Raw genomic sequence first — 26,481 nt, 5'->3', positions numbered from 1 at the left:
ACCTGCTTTACAATTGAAGCTAAAAATAACCTCTTTCATTTCATAACCTCATCAGAAATGTGTTTAATGCAGCAGCACAAGCACTGGGAACAAACTGGGGTTACGAATAGCTGTGAAGAACCAACAGAGGATCAAAGTAAATTAGGCATCAGAAGAACCATCTCTCCCTCTTCGGGAGGGGACTATGCTTTGAACAGATTACAAACTACCACAGGTTGGAAATGAACACATCCTCTTCAAAAACACATTTCCAAGAAAAGAATTAAAAACACTCTTCATAGCTTTTTGCCCCCACATATTTATTGAGCAAAATACAACAAAACAAAACATAGACAAACACAAAAAAGTCTGCGTTCCTCACGCCTCATCTGTAAGGCAGTCCTTTAGAATGAACAGCAGGGAGCTCCTCCGAGTACAAAGGCCAAGAGAGACCAGAGTGCCACAATACCAGAGACTCTAAAGGGCAAGAATAATAAAATGCTGTTAGGCTACTTGTATTTAGGGCTTAATTTTGTTGTTATTAAGCAGTGAGATTCTTTCCCAAACATTATCAGACCAGAAATTCACCCTTCATGAACATTGCTGTCACCACCTCACAAAAGGGTTGTACTTTGAATCTGGAATTCTCTCCTAACTACTGAGCTTTCAACTCTGCTGTAGAAAAAACATCTATCCCACACCTGGGAGACACTGCCTCTCTCCCCTCAGGCTTATTAGAGCTAGCATTACAGTTCATTAAGATAACCCTCTGTTATGGTAGCACATACACAGTGTTGTGTTACCCACAGGGTAACATTCCCCGGTTTAACCTGGGTCAAGATTAAACTGCAGTTGCCCAGGGCTGAACGCTCACAAGTAGCCACCCAGCAGCTGGCAAGTGAACCTCCTCCTGAACCCCTTTTTCTCTTGAAGAGCTGGCAGAAAAGAACACTGCAAAAGAGCAGCAGACTGCTGCCATGACAGGGCCAGGCACCCTGAAAGGCACACTCTCCCCCTCCCCCATTCCTGGGATCTCCGTAACTCACTGCAGCAGGCAGCTGATGCTCGGAGAGTGTCTCCAGTGGCGGTAGATGGATACCCCCAGGCGAGGGGGATGGTTAGCATCTCGCAGAACGCGCCTGACGCTGTAATGAAAGCAGATGTCCTGAGCCGTGGCTTGCACACTGCTTACAGCACCCCACAGCTCGGGACAGGAATCTCTTCATCTAAGAGTTGTCACAGCAGAGGAAGGGGTGGGATGAAGACTTCGATCAGAGAGTATCAAGGGACAAAAAAAGAAATACTTTCCGGTCACTTACTGCTTAAATTTATTGGAGAGAAGAAGGAACTGGTCCTTTGAAAGCCGTCTCACATCAAAGTGACAAAATGCTTTAAACTCTTGGCGAATCTGCCTTTCATTCAGCCCTGACCAGCCTCGGACATGGACAACCAAGAGAGGCGGACGCTGACAGGGAGCATCTTCCCCAGAAAAATTCTGTAAAGTGTACAATACGGAGACATCCGAGTTCACAAATACTATATAAGCACTACTAATATAATCAGAAAATATGCAAAATGCGACCCAAAATAAGACAAGTTGGACAACATCGCTGTTGGCGTAAAATTATTTTTCTTTTGTCCCAAGATTCTTCTAAACATCATACATAAAAGCAAACGGTCATGATTGCCACGGATAAACCATCAGAGAAACAGCAACGTAAACTAACACCATCTTACAGGATAACAATATGAATATATTTCACAAAGCAGAAATTCAACTCATTTATCATTTTGAAAGATCAATTGTGTCATTTGTATGACAACAATTTCTGCCAAGGTGGGCCCAGGCACTGCTGGGTTTTTGTCCTCTAATAAAGCCATCAACTACGCTACTGTCCCATGCACCCCACAACCTGGTCACAAACCTGCAGTGCATACGCACAATGCTAGCAACACCACCTCGGATGACGTTCACTTTGTTCAGATACTCTGCTAACACGGGGAGATATCGAGAGAAAGAAGAATCAACCTCCACTGCATCACTAAATCAGAAAACAAAAATGGAACAAAGTTTTGTTTCTTCAGCACTGCACTGCTGCACAGTGTCTATGGAGCACAGAGCTCCTGAAGCAGCTCTTTAACTAGTGACAACATAGGTATTTCATATCTTGGCATCTTCTAAAGAAGTCGAAATGCTGCAAGCAAAGGGAAGGGATTTGAACAGCTGCCTATTAGGAACTTAACTGAAGGCACTGAATCACACGGATGTCAAAAAAGGAAACCAATGGGAAATTATTTGACCCTTACCCAAGTGAACTGAACTTGAGAGATTGTTCAAGGATAAAGGAGTCACAATGCCATTTCCCAATCTCTGAGCCACCACATGGCCCCTGATTCCATTTTTTAAATGTCAGCTTTGACATAAAGCTACTACTTTCAGATTATAAAATAAAAATCTAATTAGAACAGTGACATTTCCAGTAAGACTTTCTCTTATTCAAAAGGAAGGCGAGCTTGCAAAGCAGAAATTCAGCCAGAGTGAACTGAAAACAGTTTTCTGTAGAACTCATCCATGTAATGCAATTCTCAGCAAACATTTAAACATCACTCACTCTGTGTATCCGCACAGTAGCAAATGAGCCGACTTCAGAAGAACTAGAAGGAGGAATAATGAGGTGGCATTAGAACAAAGCTAAAGAAAGATAATTAAACGAATGGAAAGCAAAAACTCACTGAAGTACAGCTAAGTTACTAAGGGCAACAGACTGTATGTAACAAGTATGTCTTAGTATGAAATAGAGCTATGGAGGAGGAAAGGAATTGCCAAGTCCCCACACAAACTCTGAAGAAGTGTTTAAGAGGCATTTTACCTGAACCACAGAGAAATGCATCATAGCCTGCCTCATGAGGACATTTCTTCTCAGCTGTAAGTGTCCAGCAAAAACAAAAAGGAATGAACACCTTTAGCACACTGAGTATACTGCTCCACTGCAGAATCCTAACATTCATAAGATCCACTGTTGTGTTTTGGAGGTGTGTGTCCCCTCTCAGCCGTCTCCTTCCTCGCCCTCAAACCTTTACACCCAACAAAGTCTATGCTTCTGCCACGCATTTTAAAATTATACCAACACAAAGGCAGCAGTTACATGAATGTCTGAAAAGCTTAGTGAGATGACCATTAAAAAAACTGTAGCTTTTATAAGGATCTAAAGAAAACTGTGTTGTATATGTTATTGATGGTATGGGAACCATTTCAATACAGAGCAGGCCCTGCACTGCAGGACACCTTGCTGCCATGAGAAGCCACGAAATGTCTGCCTTGCAGCCAGTATCACACCACATACTGAACACAACCTCCTGTACATGAACCACTGAGCTTCTGCTACTTTCCAGGACCTCCCTGCCTTTAAGCTCCTACTACTTTCCATTCTAGGACTGCTGCTTCCCACCTCCCCTTGCCCCTTCCAAGCCCAACTTAGCAACATGATGTAAACCTGCCCTACATTACCCTCAGCAGCTACCAGGGACATGCAGAATACATGACATTTTGGGAGCCCAGGCTTTGGGTCTGGACAAAAATGTGTGCAAATTCAGTAGACCCACTGGCACTCACTCATGCCTTGCATGTGGATATCCACAGGGTACAACAAACCCCTTTTTAGCTACCTGACTTTGAAGATCTGCTTACGAACATACCATATCTTGAGCAGTCACTTGCAGGAGTTATCACTGGGCATGCTGAATCTTTGGAATTCAGGTTGCTGCTGAAGACAAGTGGGTGTATAAGATTTTTGCCTTTCCTCAGTACGTTATAGACAAGTTACTGTTCTCTAGTGACCTCTGACTTCACTTCAGAAAAAGCTACTGAAGACTTTAAAAGGAACTTCGGTAGTATTCTATGAAAAGGCTAGGATACTTGAAAACTAACTCTTAAATACTTCCTCAGTCTCTTCCCCTAGTCAAACCTTCTAAGCTGCAAATCTGCTCTAACTGCATACAAAAAGTGTCAGCCAAACTAAAAATCAATGGAAAACTCCAAGGAAAGGAGGTGACTAGATGGTTCTGAAATTGCGTTCATGTCAAATTTGCTAAGAAAAGCAAAATTTTGCCAGTTTCCCCTCATCCCTCTATTCCCAAGAAGGAGATACAAAATTAGTGCTTATAAATATAGTACTGGGATTCTGAGGTGTTTTTTCTTTGTTTGTTTTTAGCAATTTATCTACAAGGGAAGCACAAAACCAAAAAAAAACAACCAAACAAACAAACAAAAAAAAAAAAAAAGAGAACTCTTCTACCACATCATGGCACACACTCTGTTTGAACATCGTAATTAGTTACTGCTTTGGGCTCAGTGCAGCCATTTCTTGGGAGCTGTCATTTGCAATTAGGGTGTATTTTCACTGAGACCTGAAACTCACTCATTTCCTAACACAACATAAGCAACATACAACTTCAGAGTCAAGGCTGTCTGCGAGCCAAACTCATGACAAATGAACTACCAGTGGTACAATATGAAAAGCGACTTAGAACAAATAATTTATTTCACAATTACTTTACAAGACAGATGAGCAAATCTTTTGCTTTTAAATTTAGAAAAACAAGAAACCAGCTGAAAAACATTTGGGAGGAGGGAAAGTACAGAATACGTGAAATAACTGACTTTGAAATATCTTTCCCAAGAAAACAAAGGGATTGTTGAAGGCTTTATATCCCACCACTTACCTACACAAAACTGAATATATCTCCAAAAGATTAGATACTCGAGGAAATGGATGCTTCTGTAAAAGAAGAACGTATTAGAAAACCGACCAAGACAGACCTCATGGTAAGTGAACTCATCTGCTGGTACTGCCGATTCATTAAATGAGAACTAAAATCAGAATGTCTCAGGGCAACAATCACAGTTCTGTAACCACAGAGCACTGAGGAAAGATATCCTCTCTTTTGGGCGAAAGACAAGCATTACCTCCAAATGTAAAGACCTTCACATCTTACCTTCCAGACAGATTTTGTTACAGTCTTGGTGTCTATGAGGACAGGAAACAGGTTGTGAATGTTTCTTTTAAACTCCTCATAGCTTTCTGAAAGCAAAACACATGTGAAGAAAGACAGCATAGAACTGAGGGAAAGCCAATGGTATTGCAAATGAGTAAAAAAAGAGAGGTGAAGCCAGAGCAACAACGTACTGCTCCAACAGTTAAAGCTCCGAAGAGGCAACTAGTACTGCTGCTTGCCAAGCACTGTGGGTGGCAAGTGACCACTGCCGCATCCCCATTGCAAAGGCAGCAGCCTGGGGACAGCACCTATGTACAGCATTACCTGGAAGGGGCTTGTAGAACTTGTCATGAAGATGCATAAGGTCCATAAGCATGTTATGTCCCACCAGGGGCTATGGGAAAAATACAAACATAACAGCCCATTGGAGCATATTTTTGAAGAAAGCTCAGAGACAACCAGCTCTCATGCTCAACACACTCAACAGCTATAACCCTTTCCTCTGGCAGACAGCATCCACACACTCACCCAGTCATTCAGGCTGCAAGGCTCACAGGAAGATTACTGCTTTCAGAAAATAAGACTTGTGGATTCACGGAGTGGAGTATTTTTTCCAGAAGCATTCTATTTTCAGTGGACCTAAGGAGCTAGGTGGATTCATAGTTCAACTGAACGCTGGTAAAAACCTTCCAGCGATCACATTTATAAGCTCACTCACAAAGGCAGGGACAGCCTTTGCCTGCACATCACACAGTCTTCTGAAGCTGAGATTCATTCAATCATCTGCATACAGAACAGAAGAATTCCCACATATAATCAGACCAATGGTCCACTGGGTTCAATAAACTGGTCTGTCACATGCTGAAAAAAAAGAGTAACTTGCCCAAAAGGCAAGAATCTGCTCAGCTTCCTTAGATGGTGATTCATGCTGTGTAACACAAGGATTTTTAACATTGCAGACTCCTGCATTTTCTCAAATGAAATAAGAAATACATTGCAGAATGGGTTCTGGTTCCCTCTCCCCTGGCTGCACTTGGATTGCAGCAGTAATAGAAAAGTAACACAGGGAAATCAAGTGTTTGGATCCGTAATTCTGAGCATGCTTTGGGAGCGGGACCTGGTCAGTAAGAAGATGAAATGTTTAACACTCATTTTTCCTAACCATGACTGCAACGTAAGTATTCATCTCGGTTTTACTGACAACCGGACAGGATGGTCACACCGAATGAGGTGAGTCGTTTAATACAAATTACTACTTTATCTTTTATCATCCCTCTACATCCAGTGTAGCAGAATAAGGAAGAGAGTTAAAATGGGATTAGGGATAAGGTATTTTACCTTCTTGGCTTTAACAAGTGTCTGGAAGAGGTTAGTGAAGCCCCGGGCAGATAGGAGAATGAGCTCCTTCCGGCAGGAGTCATAAGGAGAGTTCTCCAGAAGCCAACGATGCTGTGGACTCACTTTTTTCACCATTACCTGAAAAGAACAGTTATTGGGTATCTCAGCATCCCATGCTAGTTGTATGTACATTGCTTACTGGGGTTCAGTAATGCTGAGGACAAGTTCAGCTTGTAGGCTATGAAGGATGGAGAAATAGTGCATCCCCCTGGGAGCACAGGACTGTCTCACTTCTCTTTCGTATGGAGACCAGTGCTCCAGTAACAGAAGAGACCTGCTATAAGGGTGTCTTATTAATGCTTCTTTTTTTAAGAGGACAGTTCCTACCACAGGCTTTTTTGGAGCACAAACAAACATAATTCAATGTAACTTGATACAAATATGGTAAGTTGGTAAGTTCATGGCACCAGAAAACCCGCCAGCAATCACATAAACCGAGTCCCCAAAGGCTACACTTCAGATGAGAAGGTTGAGTAAATCTGTCACTCTGTTGACACTGGTTATCAGACCAAAATAGTACCAATGAAGAAAAAAAAAATACCTCCATGATCTACTTTAAGCAACTGACTGGTAACATACTCATACAACATTTTGAGAAGTCCACAGCCATAGATTTAATTCAGAAAAAAATGCACCAAATGTAAAATAGCAATAGCAAAACAGCAAGCCACAGAACAGACAGAGTACAAGCCTTCAAAGCAACTACATGGCAAAAGTCATCAAAGGAAAAACACCAAAAAAAAGGCTACAAACTGTACATTCTTGTAGAGGTATTGAAAGAGAGATCTAGCAAGGTCTGGAGACACAGAGAGGGTCCCCTCCAGAAGTGCCCCAAGGACAAGCACTTCCAGCTCAAGGTATTTTGTGGCTACAGGACAAACAGAAACCAAAGTTACTGAGTTTTCCGGATTTCTTTTCTTGGGATCCCATAATGAACAGTTCCCAGAACATTCTTTTGTCACAGTCTTCTCCTCCTGGACCCTATCATTAAAAGCAAAAGCAACATTTCAAGGTCCCTGCAAGAATGCCAGTCCTATCTGTCTAGATAGAAACCCTCTTTTCAAAAGGTCCACATCTCCATCTCACCTTCTTGTCTCCAAGAGGTTGTGTCCAAACATTTTGGAGAGCTTGTCTCAGAACCAGCTGAACTTCAAACACCTGATAGCCTGAGACAAAAGAGAAAAAAAGAAAAGTAAAAACTTCATAGGTACAGACAAGCCTATTTAGGAAACCACATTTTTCTAGGCAGGACTGACCAGATGCTTCTCCCCCACTGTACATACAGCATATACTCCCGAATGTATGATCTTGGTACATTGCCATACATGATGACAGCAAAAAAACCCCAAACAAACAAACAAAATCCCCACAAACAAACAAGAAACACCACCCCACCCCATTCCCAGAAAAAAACTACAAACAAATGAAACAAAAACAAAAAAAAAAAAAACAAACAACAAAAAAGGTCACAGCAATAATAAGCTTTAGCAAGGACACAGAGGAAAGGAAAAGACTAACTGAAAAAGAAGAGGGACGAAGACTACTATCACAAAAAAGACCATCTGTGATTTTGGAAGGTTTCGGTGCAACACACACAGAAGCCAAGCATGTATTAGAGGGAAAAATGCATTTCCCCCCACAGATGATAAGGAACTAGCCCAGTCCCCTTCTGAACAGCATTCAAAAAAGACACCTTAATTAGTCTTACTGTTTACTTAATAGTCTGTCTTGTCACAGGTGCTCACCATTGCCAGACCCTATTAAAATATTAGTATCATATCTACTACAGCTGAAAAAGCAGATACAAAACACAGCACACTCTCCAACCCCTGTATTTCACACTCTGCAAAAAAAAAAAACCCAACAGACAAAACCTTAAATACTTTCTGTCCTTCGTAACCTTTTCTGTATTTTATTCCCTGATCTAGAGTGTCAAGATTTGGTTTCTGTGAGCAAACCTACAAACTCTTTCTCTGCTACAATTCCCTGTCCCTCAGCTCTATAGTGCACTGGCATATATAACTCCTTGATGCTCCACATGAGACAGAACAAACTCTGAAAGGAGACCTGCTGTTCACTTCTCCAAGGAGAAAAAAAAACAAAAACCAGACCACCCAGGATTTAAAACAAGTTTAAAAGTTTTCCTGATTCAGAACAACTACAAATTCTTCAGTTCCTGCTCAGAAGAAGCACAAAATGGAAGTCAGTTACCAAAAAGCATGGTCCAAGTACCTAGACATTCACTTCACTATAGGAAAACTCACCACCCCAGTGGAGCAGAAAGGCAGAGCCCAGAGCTGAATGCTGACAGGAGCAGAGGCAGAGACAGGGCAAAGAGTTGTAAGAGCAGGATGGGCACAGGTGCCCATCTCAACAGGTTCTCTCTCAACAGAGCTGTTTAACAGAAGAGGTAGCGAAGGACAGTAGCAGCCCCAGAGGTTCAGGAGATGTGATAAAGCCACTCAGAGCCCACAGATGCCCAAGGGAGGCACCCCGTTTCATACCGCTCAGATCCTGCAGAATCAGAGTCTCCTCTTCCTCTGCTGCACCCACCCAACAGGTCACTTCATCAATAGCTTTCTTCAGCACATCCCTGTTCACAACACTAAAGCAGGATCAGGTGGAAAGAGGCAAAGCGTGAGAAAGAGCTCTTTACCATATACTTTGCTGTGGGAATGCAAAAGCATCACTTCCCAACATTCACCCAATTCTCCAGACTACATCCTGTGATCTCAGTCTTCCTTTGGAGAGACCACAGTGTGCTGGAAATGCTGGTGACAAGACATTCAGGCCAATAGGCTTTAATATTTCTACAGAACGCGATCCTAGTGAAGGTAAGCTGTCAACACAGTCAGTACTGAGGACCCACCTCTCTAAATAGTGCTCACCTGCTGATGTTCCAGCTACCCGCTAAGAGATGCTGGCTAAAGATCTTCTCCTGTACCTCATTCATGTATGGGATTCCATCTTTGAGGAACTGAGGTGGGGGGGGGGGGAAAAAAAAGCTAGGCTGGTTACTCTCCCTTGGACTTTCTTGCAGCAAATCAGAGAACAGCAGGTTAGCCAGGTCCAAAACCTGCATATACTTCAAAGATGCTGCTGTGCCTCATTCTCAGAATATCCTCTTCAAAAATATAAACTGTAGGTAATCCAAGATGCATTCTTACATAAAGGAAGCATGTTTAGATATGGAGGAAAGAAAAGGATTTTTGTCAACTGTAATATTATTTTTTTTGCTCTGCTTTTACCTTTCCTTCAATGAGATACTTCAAGGGTCAAAATACCGATACCAAAAAGTCAGAGACAAAACTCTAATTCTTAGTTTGGAGTTTTAGACAGCAGGCGTTCTTTATTTTTGGCACCAGATGCATGGGGGACGACATGCCCAACATGCATACTGACTCTCTTCACTGTTTATCTTTATATGGCCGATCTACGCACATTAATGACATTTCGGAGAAACGATTAGCATATTCATTACAGTTCCAAGAACTACTTATCATATCTACACCCTTACTACGCATGTGTGGCCTAACGGGTCAGGGGTCCTCCAGTGGTTGTTTGGGATATCTTTATCCGTTCTTCATTCTCCTCTTTGTCATCTTCCTCTTCTTATTCTTTTCATGACCTTCCATTCTTCTGGCCCTCTTTCAGCACTCTGGGGTCACATCTTGGTTTCAGACTGGTTCTTATCTACTTAGTAAACTATACAATGCAGTGTTCTACTAGTAGCTAAACTACATAATACAGACTTGTACAGCTGGGCAACATTGTGGATACATAGCTACAACATTTACAGCTAAGCACACTGGTAAAATTCCTCCAGTATCAACATCATGATGCTTCCTGTCCAAAAATTGCTAGAAGTGCTCTTACGAGATGACATAGTCTGAATTTTATGGGAAATGTGGTAATATGTAAGATGCAGGTAAACTGAGATTTCCCCACCTTCATGGCTAGTAAAAATGCCCACTGGGGTCTGTTCAGTAACTCTTTGGCTCACCACAGACAGGTTTCCTTTTTTTGAGGTGGAGAAATCTGTATGGCTGACATACATGGGATTATTGCCTCTACAGCAGTTCAGAAAAACCAGCACTCACTCTCCCTGTTGATAATGAACCACATGATGTGTTCATACTTTAGCGAGATGCTGTTTACCCCAGAAATGTAGCATTTAGGGATATTAATCCTAATTTCTCCTGTAATTGCACAGACTTCCTCTGTTCTAGATTTCTGGCAGAAAGATTACATACCTTATTATAGTCAAAGCCATAATGAGACAGGAACTGAATGCTAGATGCAGAGAGGGCAAATTCAACATCCGTAACTCCCCATGTTGAAGGAAAGAGAAAAAAGTTGTATGAATGTACCACATACCTACAATGAAAAGAAAAATATGTCTAGAAGGTAATTGTAAGAAATAACTCCTCGCAAGAGAATTCTGCATAAAATCTCAACTGCACTGTCATAATTAAGACAGAAAACTGCTTTTTAACTTACTTGTTCGAATTTTCATTTGAGAATATTGCCAGCCCTGCAAGAGAGAGAAATCTCTGTTGAAATGGCAATGTTTAGCTAGATGTCTACAGATACTGTGAAAATTAGATAATGGCTGTAGGGATCCCCCCCCCCCCCCCCCCGATGGAGTACATGTTTTCCATTCACTAACACCACAATGCAAATCTTAACAGCAACTGCCAGGCCACTCCCCTGCTCCCTGAAAGTGAAACAGGGACAAGCTTTTAGTGTTAAGTGGGAGAAGGAATAGAGTCTGATAAAATAGCAAATAGACTGAGCATTGGGTGAGAAGAGGCGAGTTGGTGATGAAAATCTCCAACTATGCATACATAGGTCTGTGGGTCCAACTACACCACAAAAGGGTTTGGAAGGAGCTAGGCACCACAGAGGACTGAAACATGTTTTTTACCACTTAGGTTCTTTTTTTTCTATTAATCCCTAAAAAGCACATTAAGATCTTACATAGCCTAAGTCTTTGAACAATATTTTAAGCGGTTTTGGAGCCGATTTCTTGACCTCTAACTGGTTCTTAACCGTTAATAACCCTCCTCTACCACCACAGGCCCTTTCTTAAGCTGATATTTTTTTTTTTATTTAGGAATATCAGAAATACTAGCCTTCATGTTCTTCTAACAGTCCCCTTACTCATACACTACACCAACTGCCACAGCTTTGACTAGGAGCTTGTCCCCTGCTTCTTGCTTGCATCCTGTTTTAAAAGCCCTGTATTAGTACCTGCCATCTTTAAATATGAACAACTTTAGACCAGTAAAAAGTATATGGCCCACCCGACTCTACATTATTTAAAGTACTGAAAAGTTGATATAATTCAAACATCTGAGTGAAAATAAAAAAAAACCAAAAAACCTACCACAGCAAACAAATGTCTCTGTAACAAGTGAATTAAAACCACCAGCACCTGCAGGGCCTGCCAGCTTGCAAAAGGGCAGCTCCCACTAAGACCTCGGGAGATTATTTTCTGTGTCAGAACAGCACTTACCAAGCTGAGTAACAGTGAAGCGCTGAATGCTCTGCCTGGCCTTCAAGTACAGTTCCACAGGGGAATCAAACAGGCTACGAACAAAACCAGAATTGGAGGGAATGGAAACAAGGAGGTTTGCAAATGCACAGGCAGCTCTCCCAGAGCTAGAGCAACAAGTACCCCTCACATTTCCAGCCCAACAGCTTTTACCTGGGCTTGTTATTTTGGGTGGCAGTTGAATATAACCCAGTAAACTCCATATCAATGGCTGGGACGTGGAAAGGAAACAAAAAAAAATATGAAATACGAAGCAGGTACTTTGCCAGCATCAGAACAAGAATCTCCAGAACACCTCTCTATGCCGTAACCTGTGTCAAACCCACAGCTCAAGAAAAAAGGCAACTGAGATGAGAGTGTGTATAGTTAACACACACCACGACCCCCAGCTCACTGCGCTGCGGCCAGCACGGCAGAGGGCTCGCTCCCCACCGCCGCTGCCCGCTTTAACGCCCAGCGCCCCAGAGCTCGCCCTACGTGTACACACCAGCGCCATTATCTGCGCAAATACGCCTCAGCGCCAGCCACGCCGGAGCCTGGCCCTGCGCCAAGCGGCTCGCAGACAGCGGGGACCCAGCCGAGAGCCCCCCGGCCGCGGCTCACCCAGGAAGGCGGCGCGGCGGACGCGGCCCCGCAGACGCGGCAGGCGCCGCTCGAAGGCGGCCGCCCCCATCTCCATGGCGGGCTCCGCGCTGCCCCGGCCCTGCGCGCCTGCGCACACCGCCGCCGGGGCGACCCTCGCCCGGATTTAAGGAATCAGGCGGGCCGCAGCCATGGGAAGCGCAGGCTGAGCCGGGCGGGAGGGGACGGGACGGGGCAGCCGCCGGGCACTGAAGGCGGGAGGGTGAGGCTGGAAGCGTACGAGGCCGGGGAGCCGCCGCGCGGGGCCCTCACTCCCGTCGCGCCGCCTCATCTTCGCCAGTAAAGCTCGGGCAGCTACGCCGTCCCCGAGCCATTGAACATTACGAAACGGCACCAGCTGCTAGGTGAATTAAACGCAGTAAAACACCAGGATGATTTTTAAGAACGCTCCGGATTCAGCCGCTGGCGGAGAGGAGCGCGCCGAGCCGGAGCCCGGGCCCCGCTGAGAGGGGCCGCGCCGGGAGCGCCGCCGGCCCCGGGCAGGGGAGGGGAGCTGAGCTGGCGGCACCGGCCGGCGGCCACACGGCGGGACACGCAAAGGGAAAGGGGCTTCTTACCCCCTGCGGCTGGCATTTGTGCTGCTTCCCTCCTAGACGGGTGGGGCTGAAGCAGTTCAGACCTAAGGGGCTGCGAGAAAGCTGCAGGGATGAGTTGGGGGAGTTTGATCTTTTTACCAAATGTAGCACATAACTTTATTACGATTCTAAACATTGACATGATTACTGTATTTCGCTAAATTAGACTGGCAGTGTACAGGGATCAAGTATCAAGTATCTAAGCATTTCCAGGTTAGAACAAATGCAAAATCAAGTATGAAAAATAGAACATACTTTAAAATTCCTGAATTCTTAAGTAAATTCTGTTAACCTGTCCAGCTGAACTATGGCAACAGTTTATTCTAGCCTTAAAGGTGTCGATAATTTTAGGATCAAGAATATGACATAGTCCCGTCCATTCAAACATTTTATTGTAAGACGTCACATTCCAACTTTTTCCAGCTCTGAACCTTCACTGTGCTGCTACGTGCACCTAAAGAAGTGATCGTTGTTCCATGGAAGGTTTTCCCAACAGTCTCCATTTTACCGATAGATTCTTTGTGGCTCACGCAGAACGACACCACCCTCCTCCATAGCTTTTTCAAATTCCTGAATCTTGTTTAAAAGATAGAGACACAAATAAATACAAAGAAAAAGCAATTGGCACCAGAATACCAACAGGGACATGTTACATGGAAGGGCAGAGGTTAACAGTCTCACTGAAGCATAATTCCAGGAACCGCAGCTTGTCAAAGCTACCCTTTTGAGCATTGCAAGAAGGGATTGTCAAGCCACGTAAGCAAATTAATGGTGAAGTAAAATTAATGCTTAAAAAGGAACAAAGAGCCAAATAAGTGTAAGGAGATGGGTACTTGCCGAGTCACAGCGACGCTCCCAGGGGATAACAGCTTTGAAGTTCACAAAGTTGATTCCTGCTTCCAAACACCGCTGCGCCATTACGCGGCCAAGGTTTTTGCATGCTGCTACTCCCTTAGGACTATATAGGTGTCTCTTTATGGCCCACTCTCGGGTAGAGGCAGATACCACAATATCCCCATTGGGGCGCTCAACAAAGGCTTCTACATAATGCTGTGTGCGCTCAAGCCGTAATCTGGGTGCAGGGAAGAAATAACATGGGATTGTGATGTCTTTTCCAGATGCAAAGAGAGAACACACACAAATGCTAAAAGGCATTAAGTGATTCACTTCATGAAATTGAATGTACTAGAACTATTAATGTAATAATGAATTCTTAATATTGCTTTTATTACCTAGGATTTTGCTTATTGGGACATAAAATAGGACTCATTATTAGTTCAGTAGAGCGAAATTCCAAGAGCAACTTTTCACTTGTTACTCAGGTGCACAGTCCTACACCAACTCACGCCAGCACTCCAAACCAAGCACTGTACACCTGCACGGCGTGCTGCAGTGATCTATTACCCAGATCAAGGAAACTGCTCCAGCAGAAATGTAATTTCAAGTTTGCTACGCAGTCTCTTACAGGCTTGTGCTTACATGGCAAATTAACTTGTCAGGATCGGCAAGTGATCAAGCAGGACTTCTTAAGCCATAACACACAACTAAAGTATTGGGAGCAACTATTTCTTACTGTACTGAGACAATATCAGATTTCCAAGTATGAACACATTGGACATACTTCTCACCTCAAAATAAATTATTTTGAATGCTCAAGTTAAGAACTACTTAATGCAATCAGCATTAAAAAAAAAAACCAAACTGCCCAACACAAAACCCACATACACACCCACCCACCCACCAGATGATTACAGTGCCTCAAATAAAACAATGATGCATGGTCAGCACAGGACTAGGAGAATCCCAAGTCAAATGGCAGTTGCTTAAGCCATGTTACTGCTACCTTAACAGGAGATGGAAAGATCTTCACCGCATATGCCAACTTTAACATGATGCTAGCCTACTGTTCTCTGAACACAAAAGATACCTAGAATAAGAACAACTAAGGGGGCAACTGATTCAGCAACCCAAAAAGCATATTTTGTAGTATTTCCACCTGGTGTTTTTTCTGGGGTTTGGTTTTGTTTTGTTTGTTTTCATTTGGAGTCTTAATTTCTGCTGGTGACCTTCTGACTCACCTATGCCAGAATTCACGCTTTGGCCATGTCGTCTTCCAGCCACGCTCCTTCCTAGCCAGGGCCAACTGCTCCAAGTTCCGAGGATTCCTGTTAGTAAAGTCTGGGGCAACAACCTCATTTTCGCTTGTGTCCGCTTCGGTCTCAATTTTGAGACTGGCTGTAGTTGACACAAAAGAAAAACTTTGGGGGAAAGCAGGAAAAAAGATCCCACAGACTTAAAAAAAATATAAAGTAGTGCACACAGTAGAATGAATACGACATAGAATGATACAGCTTGTAAAACTCAGCAGGGCAAAATCAGCGCTTTTTTTAAACATTAAATAGATGAAATAACAGAACTACAAGGTGAACTCTAAACTAAAAATTAAAAGTACATAAAGTTTTAACACTGGTTCAAAACTCATGCATAAAATATAAATTCAGACCTGACTACAAAGTTTCTAGGATTATGACTTCACAGAATATTAAAAGTTCAGCACACAAAGAACCAATAACAGCACTACCAAACAAGAAGGTAAAAATCCTTGGCCCTGTCAGGCTAATCGTCACTAATTAACCTAACAAACACGAATTTGCAGGTAGGTTTGCAAACTCACTCTGCTATACAACGTCTCGGTCCAGAGAAGCACCGGGAGCCTCTCCCCAAACCGACGGGCAGGGCTCCTCCTCGCCAGACCGCCCGCCCCGGCCGGAGACCCTCCAGCAGCGACCCCGTCCCACGGCAGCCCGAACACCCATTACAAGGGGCAGCCCAGCACAAGCCGGGACTTGCGCACGGCGACGCAGCCCCATCGAGACATCCAGCCTGCGGATCACCCTGGGAACGGCCCTCCGCCGCCAGCACGGGGGACTCGGAGCCCTGTTGCCGGCACAGGCCGGCATGGTGAGCCGCAGGGGCCTGACCTTACCCGCTCCACGTGCCTGGAGCCTGCTGGCCACCAGCAGTAGGCAGGTGCGGCTGCTCAGCGCCATGGGGAGCCGGCGTCCGCCACGGCCTCGAGCGACAGTCGCCTATCTTCCCCTCAGGTGCACCCGGGCGCCGCCATTTTGGCGAAGCCGGCACTGTCCCCGGAAGCAGACACCGGCGACTTCCGGCCTCAGTTGATGATGTCACGCAGAAGCGCCGACCACCGTCGCACTAGGTGCGGCCTGTGGGAACGTGTCCCTGTGTCATGTCTGACGGAATAAAGCAGGAAACGTTTTTCCCTGACTCGGAGATCATATTTTAATTTTTCCCCTTGAAAAAGGGCGCGAGGAGATACCGGCCCTGGAACGGGCCTAAGGACGAGGGAGGGTGGCCCAGGACCCGGACTTACGCGGGGCAAGGCGTGGAGGTGCGCTCCCAGCGCCTGCCAAACGCGCAGGGCAGACACCAGAGCGGCTACAAAAAAACCTGCCCACCGTTATTAAAAGTAAACCTGCTGCTGCTTTTGCGCTGCAGGCTGCAGATCTACTGCTACCGCATCACGCACAAGCGGCGCCGGAGGCCGTGCGATGTCGCCTACCCCATAGCAGCGGCCGCTGAGCTCCGCTTCAGGGTTACTCTGAGCTTTTACAACCCTTGCCCGCTTTGCGGGGAGCCGGCGCGCCGAGCCCCGCCGAGGTGAGGCCCCAGCGTCGGCCGCGCCCCGGAGAGGAGCGCGCGCAAGCGCGCCTTGCCTTCTAGAACCTGCTGGAAGCGCCCCTGCCCCGCACTCGGCGTGTCGCCATTGTTCGGCCGCGCGCACCAATCGCGGCTTGAGGCTGGGCCGTACCGCGCCCTCGGATTGGGCGGGCAGGGCGTGATCCCGCCCCTCGCACCCGCGGGGCGGTTCCACTCCCCCACCCGCCGGGGGGTACCCAGCATTCCTTGCGGCGCCGTGACCATTCTGCGGCTCCGCGCTGTGCCTCGGTTCTCCTTTTAGCGCCGCGGCCGGGTGGGAAGATGGCGGCGATGGAGGGACCCCTGGCAGTCTTCGGCGAGCGGACCAGCGGCGACACGATCCGCACGCAAAACGGTAACGGCCGCGCACTGCCGGTAGGGGCTTGATCAGCGGTGGGGGGAGGGGCAGGAAGGAGGTAACATGGCGCGACTGTTACTGCTGCCATGTGCTTACATGCCTCAGGCCTCTCCTGGGCAGGGCCTCGCCCTGCCGTCAGCTTCCCTCAGCTCTGGGCCGTTAGGAGCCGTTGAGAGGGCCGCTGCCGCCGGAGGGAGGGCGGGTGGCACTGCTCCCTCTCCGCAGTCTCCGCGAGGAGACGGGAGGCTCGCGCAGTCCCGCGCCGCTCCCCGCTGTGAAGCGATCCCGCGTCCCTCACAGTTTCTTGGTAGAAGTGTACGCCGGGAGGGGGGCGGCTGCCGACTGCATGCCGGCTCGCCTCCCTCCCGAGCTCGTAAGGCGTGAGCCGGCAAGGCCTGCAGACTGGCCGAGGAACCGCGGTGGGGAAGGGGCGGCTGGGGAAGCTTACAGCTACACAGCACGGGGAAATAAACTGCTGCTGAAAGTGGAGACCGTCCTCAAAATGAGTGTTTTTGACTGTAGTTTTCAAAGACGTTCCACATTTCTCAGGATTTTATCCCGAATCAAAGGGGAAGGCTGCAAATTCCGAGACTGTTCTCAGTTTCGGAGTAGACAAAGGGGAAGCTGAAGTCTTGCTTCCTGATGGTCCTGAGAGTCGTGTATCTGTGATGATACTCTAGGCAGAACACTTAGAATGAGAATTACTTTAATCTACACCTGAGATTCTGCTTGGTAATGGGACCTTTGATACAACTGTTGTTTCTTTCAGAGAGCTGCTCTTTACTTCTCCAAAGCAAAGGAAATGGTTGTATTGTTTGAAATTCAGTGTGAAGGTGTGAGTTGTAAATATTCCCATTATACTACCACTTTTTCAATTTCCAGATTAAGTGGCTATGCTTGTGGGATAAATAAAAACTTGCCATGGTCTGAAGGAAAAGGTTGACTGTATCTTTTCCCTATATGAAATTGGCAGAACATCCTTCGGACAAACCGCTGTGTTAGAGGTTTCATGTTATTTTAGTAGTGACTAAAAGGTCACTTTTGACTTTCTTGACTTAGAGAATAAGCGTTTTGTTTCAGTCGCAGATCTGATCAAGACAAAAAGATGTGTTACAGATTGGTATGTGGTGATACCATTGGTTTTTATCTGCCTGGAACTGAGGAGTAAATGAGTGAAATTTCATGGCATGACTTGGCTGCTGCCACAAGAACCAGTGCTTGTAACTGTTGCTGAGCTCCTGTTATTGCTGTTCTGACCACTGTAGTGTCCTCCATGCCAGCAGAAAATGAATCTTGTTGGTTGGTTTTGCCAGATTAGTTTGCTGAACCAGCTTGGAGGGAGACGTGTGAGGTTTGGCACAGATAGTATTTTTTAGTAGCAGCAAGCCATTACTAGTTTAGCTAGGCTGAAACCTAATCTTGATTAGGTCACTATCTCAAGTTTCTGAAATGCAGATTCTTGGCACGTTTTCTTGTAAACCTAAAAACTTAAATTTTTCTTTCATTTATTCAGTTACTGCAGCATCTGCTATTGCCAATATTGTGAAGAGTTCTCTTGGGCCAGTTGGTCTGGACAAGATGTTGGTGGATGATATTGGGGTAAGTAAGCTTTCTTCAAGAACTGTCAGGAAGACTTACATGATTGTGTAAAAGTGCTTCCACTTAGTGTGTTTCATAGGTCCAGTGTGCCACATTGCTGGTTTTTTCCAGGGTTCTGAGAGGGGGTAGGAGGAGAACTCTGGTAAAATTGAGCATCAGGTAGTGTGTGCTACATCGTTTAAGTTTAGTCTAGTACTGTAGTTCCCATGGTACAGTTGTCTCCTCACTACACGTAAGTTCTTGTCACCACTTAGAAGTGTTGGTCAAATCCAGTTATCCCCACAATATCACCACTAAAGTTGGGCCTTGTCATGGTGTTGACTGGTACATATTGGTCTTCACATTAGGAGAAATACAAAAAAAAAAAATACAACAAATAATCCTGTAACAATTTTAAAGCAGTATTTCATATTTTGGAGTATTTTAAGCAAATTAAGGAACTTTGCCATTGTACAAGCTGCTGTAATAAAATACTGTATTAGAGGGTAGTCATTGCACTCCTACTAATATAGTATGTGCAACATCTTAGATGAGTTTTTGTAACATAAAAACTTTCCAGGTAAAAAGAAAGTGCAGATTTTGCACTGATAACATTTCCGTTGTTAGACTGGGACGCCTGGTTAAAAAGAGATAGTAAACATTTTAGTATAAACAGTTACTTTATGGCCATTTGCAAAGAGTAATTAACTTTCATTTATTTGAATGTTATGAAACCCAAGAGTTAAAACATAATGGAAGTATAATTCATATTAACATTTGATTTCTGAAAATTAGGACGTGACCATTACTAATGATGGTGCAACCATTCTGAAACTACTGGAAGTGGAGCATCCTGCTGCCAAAGTTCTTTGTGAGCTGGCAGACCTGCAAGACAAAGAAGTTGGTGATGGGACAACCTCAGTGGTACGTAGGAAGTTTTGCAGGTGGATGTAGCAGAAGTCAGTTTTTCATTATCACAGTGCGCGTTTTGATTTATCTGTTACAAATCTTGATGCGGTGTCGATCAGTTATACAGAGTGAAAAACAAAAACACTGAAGCTGACTGAATATAGGCAGTTTTTTTAAGTAGGTTACCAAATCCATATTTGTTTTTCTTGAATGATGCTAGTTTCCATAGACAGCTGGTGCATTGGAGTGGTATTTGCTTACAGCGGTTTCATTATTTTTTCCTTTCTTGAGGGTTGAGGATAGACTCTGAATTAAGGTTCTTAATTTTTAACTACCGTAAGAAATTAAAGTGTGAGGACTAGTAAGGATGCTGAGTGTTGAAAACTTGCCTGACACTTCTGGCACTGTGGGGCAGGGGCTAGGGGGTAGAATCAGGTAGCTTTTACCTGGTGTCAGAAACTATTTGTAATTCTAGATTGCAGGTACTTGTTTCCACTGAGTAGGCATTGGAGAACCATGATTCTGCTTTCCACTTAATGACAATAGGTAGGGGGGTTGTGTATGGAATACTTGTGTTTAGTGTTTGTATTTCAAACAGGTAATTATTGCTGCAGAACTTCTGAAAAATGCAGATGAGCTAGTGAAACAGAAAATTCATCCTACCTCCATTATTGGTGGATACCGACTTGCTTGCAAGTAAGAAACTAATATAGTTGAAGTACATTTCATTTTCTGAGGTACAATAACTGCATGCTTTTTGTTGATTTCTGTATTTGTGACTACATTAATACAGACTTCTTGGTGCAAATTGGGTATGGTTTTATTTTGGGAGAGTCAGCTTTTTTGGTTGGTTTGCTTTTTTTTATTTATTTAATAATGTTGTATTTCTATAATCACATAAAAATGACACATTCCTGTCTGAGAAGATTAATTGATTTCATCCCTGGTTCTTTGAGGTAACATTTAGAGGGGCTGAAAAATGTAAGATTTTTATGTTTTGTGAGGGTGGAAATCTTTACCAATATTTGTCTTTACAGGGAAGCAGTTCGCTACATCAATGAAAATCTTATTATTAACACAGATGAATTGGGCAGGGAGTGCCTAATTAATGCTGCTAAAACATCCATGTCCTCTAAAATTATAGGAATGTATCCTTTAAGTTGATCAGGCTAGTTAAGTGCGCGTGATTGATTGGAGAGCTTGAGTAGCTAGGCTAGTTATCTTTGCAGAAGTTTTTATGAATGGGATATAGTATTGAGGCTGTTTTTATACAGGTGTGTGAAAAACGTTTCACAGATGTTATTATCTGGCACGGGGAAACATAATGCGTTAGTGAGACTAGATAAGGAATTGTGTGAATGGAAGAATGTTACAGAAATGAAGTACTACCTGGGGACTGAAACTAGAGGAAAGGTTACATTTTAGTCCATAGTCACAGGAAAACCTGCATTTTCAGCTTTTGGAATGCATGCTGACCATAGGATAGGTATTTTTGTTAAGGGACAAAAGGCGAGTAAAATGCAGTTATCATACTAGACTGTCCTAATTTTCATACCAGTGTTCAGCTTTAAGAATTACTCTTCCTTTTAATGAAATGGGGAAGAAAGGTAGCACTTCCATGCCTTCCTAGAGCTCATTTTTGGAAACAGTTTTTGACTCTTAGTTTGGGTACTGTCACTGACTTCTTTTTCATAAGCATAATACTAGTTCTCTTCTTCAGTTTTAACCTTAACAAAAAACATTTTAGAGATGGTGATTTCTTTGCTAATATGGTGGTGGATGCTGCACTGGCAGTTAAATACACAGACCAGAAGGGTCAAGCTCGGTATCCAATCAACTCGGTTAATGTTTTGAAGGCACATGGCCGCAGCCAAAAAGAGAGCATACTTGTGAACGGTTACGCTCTGAACTGCGTGGTGGGCTCACAGGGTAAGAGCATATGCTGTTCCACAAAGTTTTTGTGTGGTCTCAGTCCTTAGTCTTTCTGCATGTATGTTCTTGTTATCCCAAAATCTGGGTTCTTCACCTGGTGTGCAAGAGCAATACACACACACAGTCGAGATACTTATTTACTTCATGTCTACGCAGAGGTGGGTGCTAGGTGGTAAATCCACAAAGCTAACACAGCTCTTTACACATGGTAAAACATTTTATATACTTTGAGCAATTGTTCTTTTCACTGTGCATGTTCTGTGAGGAGGGGGCTTTCTTTGCTCAAGGGTGGATCTTTTTGTGTGCTAAGTAGGATAGTTTATTCATAGTTCAAATAATTTTCGGTTCAATCTCAGTAACCATCTGGTTCTCCTTGAGTTTATCTTGTTATTTCTTAACTTGAGGTATTTATGGTGTCTGTTCCTTCTCCCAAGGCCATGTCTTGTTAACTATTTGCAAGGATTAAGTAACATCCTCTGTTTTACAAATTCTTTCTTGCTTTCTGTTACAGCCATTTACATATTGCTTTTTTAAAGTGAGTAATTGTTCTATCATTAGTTGCAAATCATGTGGGTTTTCAATTCCAGAACAATTAAAACAAGAACATAAAAAACCCTTACTGCTTCCCCAGTGGTTTCTAGGTTAGGATCTGCCAGCCAGCAGTGATCCACAGAGCATGGGCAAGTTACTGTAGTTTCCCTAGCTCATTATCAGCGTGGTAACAGTTTCGGGAGGAATGTAAGCACCTTGTTTGTGCAGAGCCATTGTTGCGCTTGTAGGGAACTGTTACATTTAGTGGAGCTGTGTTGTGATTAGGTAGCCTGTAAGATGCAAGACTGATGGGTCATTCGTATTTTGGGGATGTGGTCTGTAAAAAAGCTCACAGAGGTTACAGGAAAGATTAAAAAAAAAAATCTCTCTTTGAAAGTCTTTTTTTAGCATTTTTCTGTACTAGGGCAGAACCGGAGAAGCAAACTGAATAGAAATCTGAAACATGAATGTAACATTAGTTTAAATCTCTAATGCTAACTCGATGTTCTTTTTATTTTACAAAATCTTTTTTCTTGTTTTCTCTTGCTTTCAGGTATGACCAAGAGAATAGTTAATGCAAAGATTGCATGCCTTGACTTCAGCCTGCAGAAAGCAAAAATGAAGCTTGGTGTTCAGGTTGTTATCTCAGACCCTGAGAAGCTGGACCAGATAAGGCAGAGGTGTGTGGAACCTTGAGTAACTGAGACAGTGGGGTTTCAGAGGCTTGTTTTGGTCTCTTCAGTTGAGGTGGCTCGATGTAATTTTGCCTGAGCGCAAGAGGTAAAGATGTTTTAAATGTTAATATTTCTCAACAATACCAAATATTAATGGTAAAAGTCTTCACTTCTGGAAGCAGAACTAGTATTAAGTCAGTTTTTGAGAAATCAGAGTATGTTTGTGCAGCGGTCCCCTCTTGCAGAGCTCTGCATTAAGATTTCAGGAAATGGGTTGACAGAATGTGATTACAGGGTTTAAAATACATTTTTATGTATTTTTATTTGACTTTATCCTCACAGAGAGTCAGATATTACCAAAGAAAGGATCCAGAAGATTTTGGCCACTGGTGCCAATGTTATTCTTACCACTGGAGGTATTGATGACATGTGCCTAAAATACTTTGTTGATGCTGGTGCCATGGCAGTACGAAGAGTTGTAAAAAAGGACCTCAAGCGGATTGCCAAGGCATCTGGAGGTGTGTATATAGAAAAATCAATACCTGTCTCCTCCTTTCTTCCCCCCTCCCCCTTGTTAGGGTATTAATAACTACTTTTCAAAATACAGTTTCTTAACATGCAAGCCATGCAAAGAGAGGATGACTAGAGCTGAGTCGCTTTTAGGTTTTAACTTTACTGTTGCTTTTACGTGCCTTCTGTCAAAGCAGATGACTACCATTAGAGTTGACTGCTGAAGATTTAGCAGGGGGAAATGCTGTCTTGCACTGGGAAAACTGTCCTCTCCTGGAACAGAATCTGTATTAGAAGTCTTCATTAAACACACATTCATAAGCTTCTGTTTGGACAGCTGTGTTAAGTACTTTGTATAGAAAGCTCAAGACAAACGAAGAACTTCTAAATCATGAAATATATGTTGAGAAAAGTTCTGGTACTATACAGATTTCATCTGTCAATTCTTAAATTTGCAAGAAAGCACTTCCATAATGGTAACGCACAGGAGCTTGTACTAGCTGTGGAAAAGTAAGTGTTGTAAAAGTTGAGCAGAAAGAACAGTATTGATTATAAACAGCAGAATACTGAATTGCTACCTGAGAATTAGAAATGGTGTTGAATTTAAGAAAATTCTGCTTACACTGCTTTTATTTCTGTTTTCAATTTCTGTCTTTCTTTCTGTATGCCTGTTCTGGGAAGTCTGTGAAGGATGTGCTGGACTTTGAAGTTAATTTCACTTTTTTGTTTGTTAAAGCAACCATATGTTCAACCCTTGCAAACCTTGAAGGTGAGGAAAGTTTTGAGGCATTAATGCTGGGACAGGCAGAAGAGGTGATTCAAGAGAGAATCTGTGATGATGAGCTGATTCTAATCAAGAAGTAAGGATCCTTTTATTTAAAATACTCAGTTTTGTGAACGCTTTCTACCAAGTTTGAGAAAAAATCCCTTTTATTTACTTTCATGCTGTCTCAGTGGTATGAGTAGTTATATGCATGGGAAAGGGTATACAAGTCCACTGCAAATTAAAAGTGAAAGTATTAGTATTTAATCTTTTCTGCTGGGGCTGGAGAGCTGTTCCATCAGCCATAATGTATGATTACTAGATAGACTTAAAATTCTGTTTATAACAGATTTTTCTAAACTGGCTTCCCTTTACAGACAGTAACAGGAAATTGGTATCATCTGAGTTAATGTCATCTGAAAAAGGAGCTACAAAGCTAAATCTGACATTTATATAGGAAGACAGGGTTTACTTGTGTTGGTTTCATTGACTCAGTCATCTGCTTGGTAGTGTGAAATGGACCATGTTGTTAAAAAAGAGTTTTGGTTTTGTGGGGTTTGTTTATTTGTTTTAATGGGTAAGAAGAGCAACCATTACTAACTGTCTATGCACATGGTATTTTCCCTTGAGGTTTTTAGTATGCCACTGCTGTCTAGTACCTGAAGATTTGAGTATGAATTTAACAGGAACGTACCTTGAATATTGTTTTCCACTGCTACAGTATCCCATCTCAGTTTTTAACTTGCTGTAGTCTTGTTTGTGTGTGAATGACGTACTCCGACCATGGCACTTACATCCCTGCTTACACTGTAACGTTGGCAGTTGTTAATTGCTCACTTGATGGCTATGTAGAAGAGAACTTTCTTAATATCTAATTACATTTTCCCCTTATTTGATGGGAAAACATGTTGTTGGTCATTTTTTCAGCTAGCTTTCTCTAAGTCTTAAGACTCAAACTAGAATCTTGCATATTAGAAACAAAAATGTTTTACTAAGTTACAGTGTGTATGTATAAACATTGAAGAAAAAATCTTAGAAGAAGAGTTTTATTTTCTGTTCAACACAGCTGACATCAGATTCCTTTTATTCCCTAGTACAAAGGCTCGTACTTCAGCATCAATTATCTTACGAGGAGCTAATGACTTTATGTGTGATGAAATGGAACGATCTATACATGATGCTCTTTGTGTTGTTAAAAGAGTATTGGAATCCAAGTCTGTTGTCCCAGGAGGTGGTGCTGTAGAGGCAGCACTTTCCATATATCTCGAAAATTATGCAACCAGCATGGTAAGTCTTACATGAAGAAGTAACAATGCGTATGTGTTAAGACAAGGATAATGTGTATTTTCAAGTATTTATTTTCTTCTACTAGAATTTGGTTCTACAGTTCATGAAAACCTCATCATCATATAGAATGTAAGATACTTCTTTAAAATGGGGGATATGAGTTACTCTTTCTTTGATAATTAGATTCTTTGACATAAAACCAGATTTTGTATGTGAAAACCCCTGCCTGCTATTGACACTCTTGGTCATGGCTGTATTTTTTCCTTTTACTGCAGCAGTTAGTTGAAAAACATTTTCTTCTTTCTAGGGATCACGTGAACAGCTTGCAATAGCAGAATTTGCAAGATCCCTCTTAATAATTCCAAATACATTGGCAGTAAATGCTGCTCAAGATGCGACAGATCTTGTTGCAAAGCTGAGAGCATTCCACAATGAGGCTCAAGTTAACCCGGATCGCAAAAATCTGAAATGGCAAGTATCTGTCTGGAGGAAGAGTATCGAAAGTGGGTTGGTGACTTAGATGGAAAATTGTTCTGCCAGTTTACTGAACAATGATTTGCATGAAAAAAGTAAAAAACACGCTGTTCTCCCTCTGCCCTTCAGTCCTATGTATGTGTCCCTGGCACCTAGTAGTAGTTAAGCCGCATACTCCCAGCTGTACTTCTGCTTTTTCTACCTCTCCATCTGACTGTTGTTTTGCAGGATTGGTCTTGACTTGATCAACGGAAAACCTCGTGATAACAAGCAAGCCGGTGTCTTTGAACCAACCATGGTCAAAACTAAGAGCCTGAAGTTTGCAACAGAAGCTGCAATTACTATTCTTCGGATTGACGATCTCATTAAACTGCACCCTGAAACTAAAGAAGAGAGAGGGTGCTATGAGGATGCAGTTCACTCTGGCGCACTTGAAGAATAACTTAGGTTTTATTTATGTTTGTCTAACTTCTCACTCTTGTAACTAAAACGTTAATAAAAGAAGTGGTTGAATGCTGCTGCTATTTTCTTGTGAACAAACTGATTTTTGAAGGTGAGGGTTGGTCCTTGGCATTGACAATTTTAGCTGTGGCCTGTGT

At 43.3% G+C, this 26,481-nt stretch overlaps 3 protein-coding genes and 1 non-coding gene across 12 annotated transcripts; 2 read left to right on the top strand and 2 right to left on the bottom strand.

The window, feature by feature from the left end:
- Positions 1-278: 278 nt before the first annotated feature.
- On the bottom strand, positions 279-13,417 carry PNLDC1 (PARN like, ribonuclease domain containing 1). Of its 9 annotated transcripts, none has more exons than XM_037392781.1 (19): positions 12,533-13,417; positions 12,083-12,140; positions 11,891-11,964; positions 10,873-10,906; positions 10,626-10,749; positions 9,261-9,349; positions 8,877-8,965; positions 7,459-7,538; positions 6,313-6,450; positions 5,299-5,368; positions 4,975-5,060; positions 4,702-4,757; positions 3,676-3,743; positions 2,850-2,903; positions 2,592-2,634; positions 1,922-2,021; positions 1,299-1,474; positions 1,026-1,124; positions 279-456 (listed from the first exon to the last, which is right to left on the bottom strand). In XM_037392781.1, exons 1-19 carry the CDS (start codon positions 12,606-12,608, stop codon positions 384-386), a joined length of 1,587 nt encoding a protein of 528 aa, XP_037248678.1. In that variant the 5' UTR covers positions 12,609-13,417; the 3' UTR covers positions 279-383. The 9 variants fall into 9 exon arrangements, 8 of the variants coding, with proteins under 8 accessions (XP_037248678.1, XP_037248676.1, XP_037248677.1 ...); XM_037392779.1 differs by having other exon boundaries at positions 8,877-8,977; positions 12,533-13,035; XM_037392780.1 differs by having other exon boundaries at positions 3,676-3,740; positions 8,877-8,977; positions 12,533-13,035.
- A 104-nt stretch (positions 13,418-13,521) lies between these two features.
- On the bottom strand, positions 13,522-16,809 carry MRPL18 (mitochondrial ribosomal protein L18). The gene is made up of 5 exons (XM_037392791.1): positions 16,541-16,809; positions 16,133-16,400; positions 15,225-15,381; positions 13,984-14,218; positions 13,522-13,722 (listed from the first exon to the last, which is right to left on the bottom strand). The coding sequence occupies exons 2-5, from the start codon at positions 16,194-16,196 to the stop codon at positions 13,651-13,653; spliced, it is 528 nt and encodes a 175-aa protein (XP_037248688.1). The 5' UTR covers positions 16,197-16,400; positions 16,541-16,809; the 3' UTR covers positions 13,522-13,650.
- Positions 16,810-17,049: 240 nt separating this feature from the next.
- Positions 17,050-26,406, top strand: TCP1 (t-complex 1). The gene is made up of 12 exons (XM_037392778.1): positions 17,050-17,221; positions 18,738-18,823; positions 19,598-19,726; positions 20,310-20,407; positions 20,749-20,859; positions 21,459-21,640; positions 22,728-22,854; positions 23,191-23,366; positions 24,095-24,218; positions 25,216-25,408; positions 25,716-25,879; positions 26,111-26,406. Exons 1-12 carry the CDS (start codon positions 17,149-17,151, stop codon positions 26,322-26,324), a joined length of 1,677 nt encoding a protein of 558 aa, XP_037248675.1. The 5' UTR covers positions 17,050-17,148; the 3' UTR covers positions 26,325-26,406.
- On the top strand, positions 18,073-18,208 carry LOC119150615. Its single transcript, XR_005105156.1, has one exon. It is a non-coding gene; the product is annotated as a small nucleolar RNA SNORA29 (small nucleolar RNA).
- Positions 26,407-26,481: the final 75 nt, after the last annotated feature.

The sequence above is a fragment of the Falco rusticolus genome, chromosome 6 (assembly GCF_015220075.1).
Source record: "Falco rusticolus isolate bFalRus1 chromosome 6, bFalRus1.pri, whole genome shotgun sequence".
Taxonomy (NCBI): Eukaryota; Metazoa; Chordata; class Aves; order Falconiformes; family Falconidae; genus Falco; species Falco rusticolus.
Note: the sequence above shows the minus strand (reverse complement) of the source record. Positions and strands in the feature narration are given on the sequence as shown.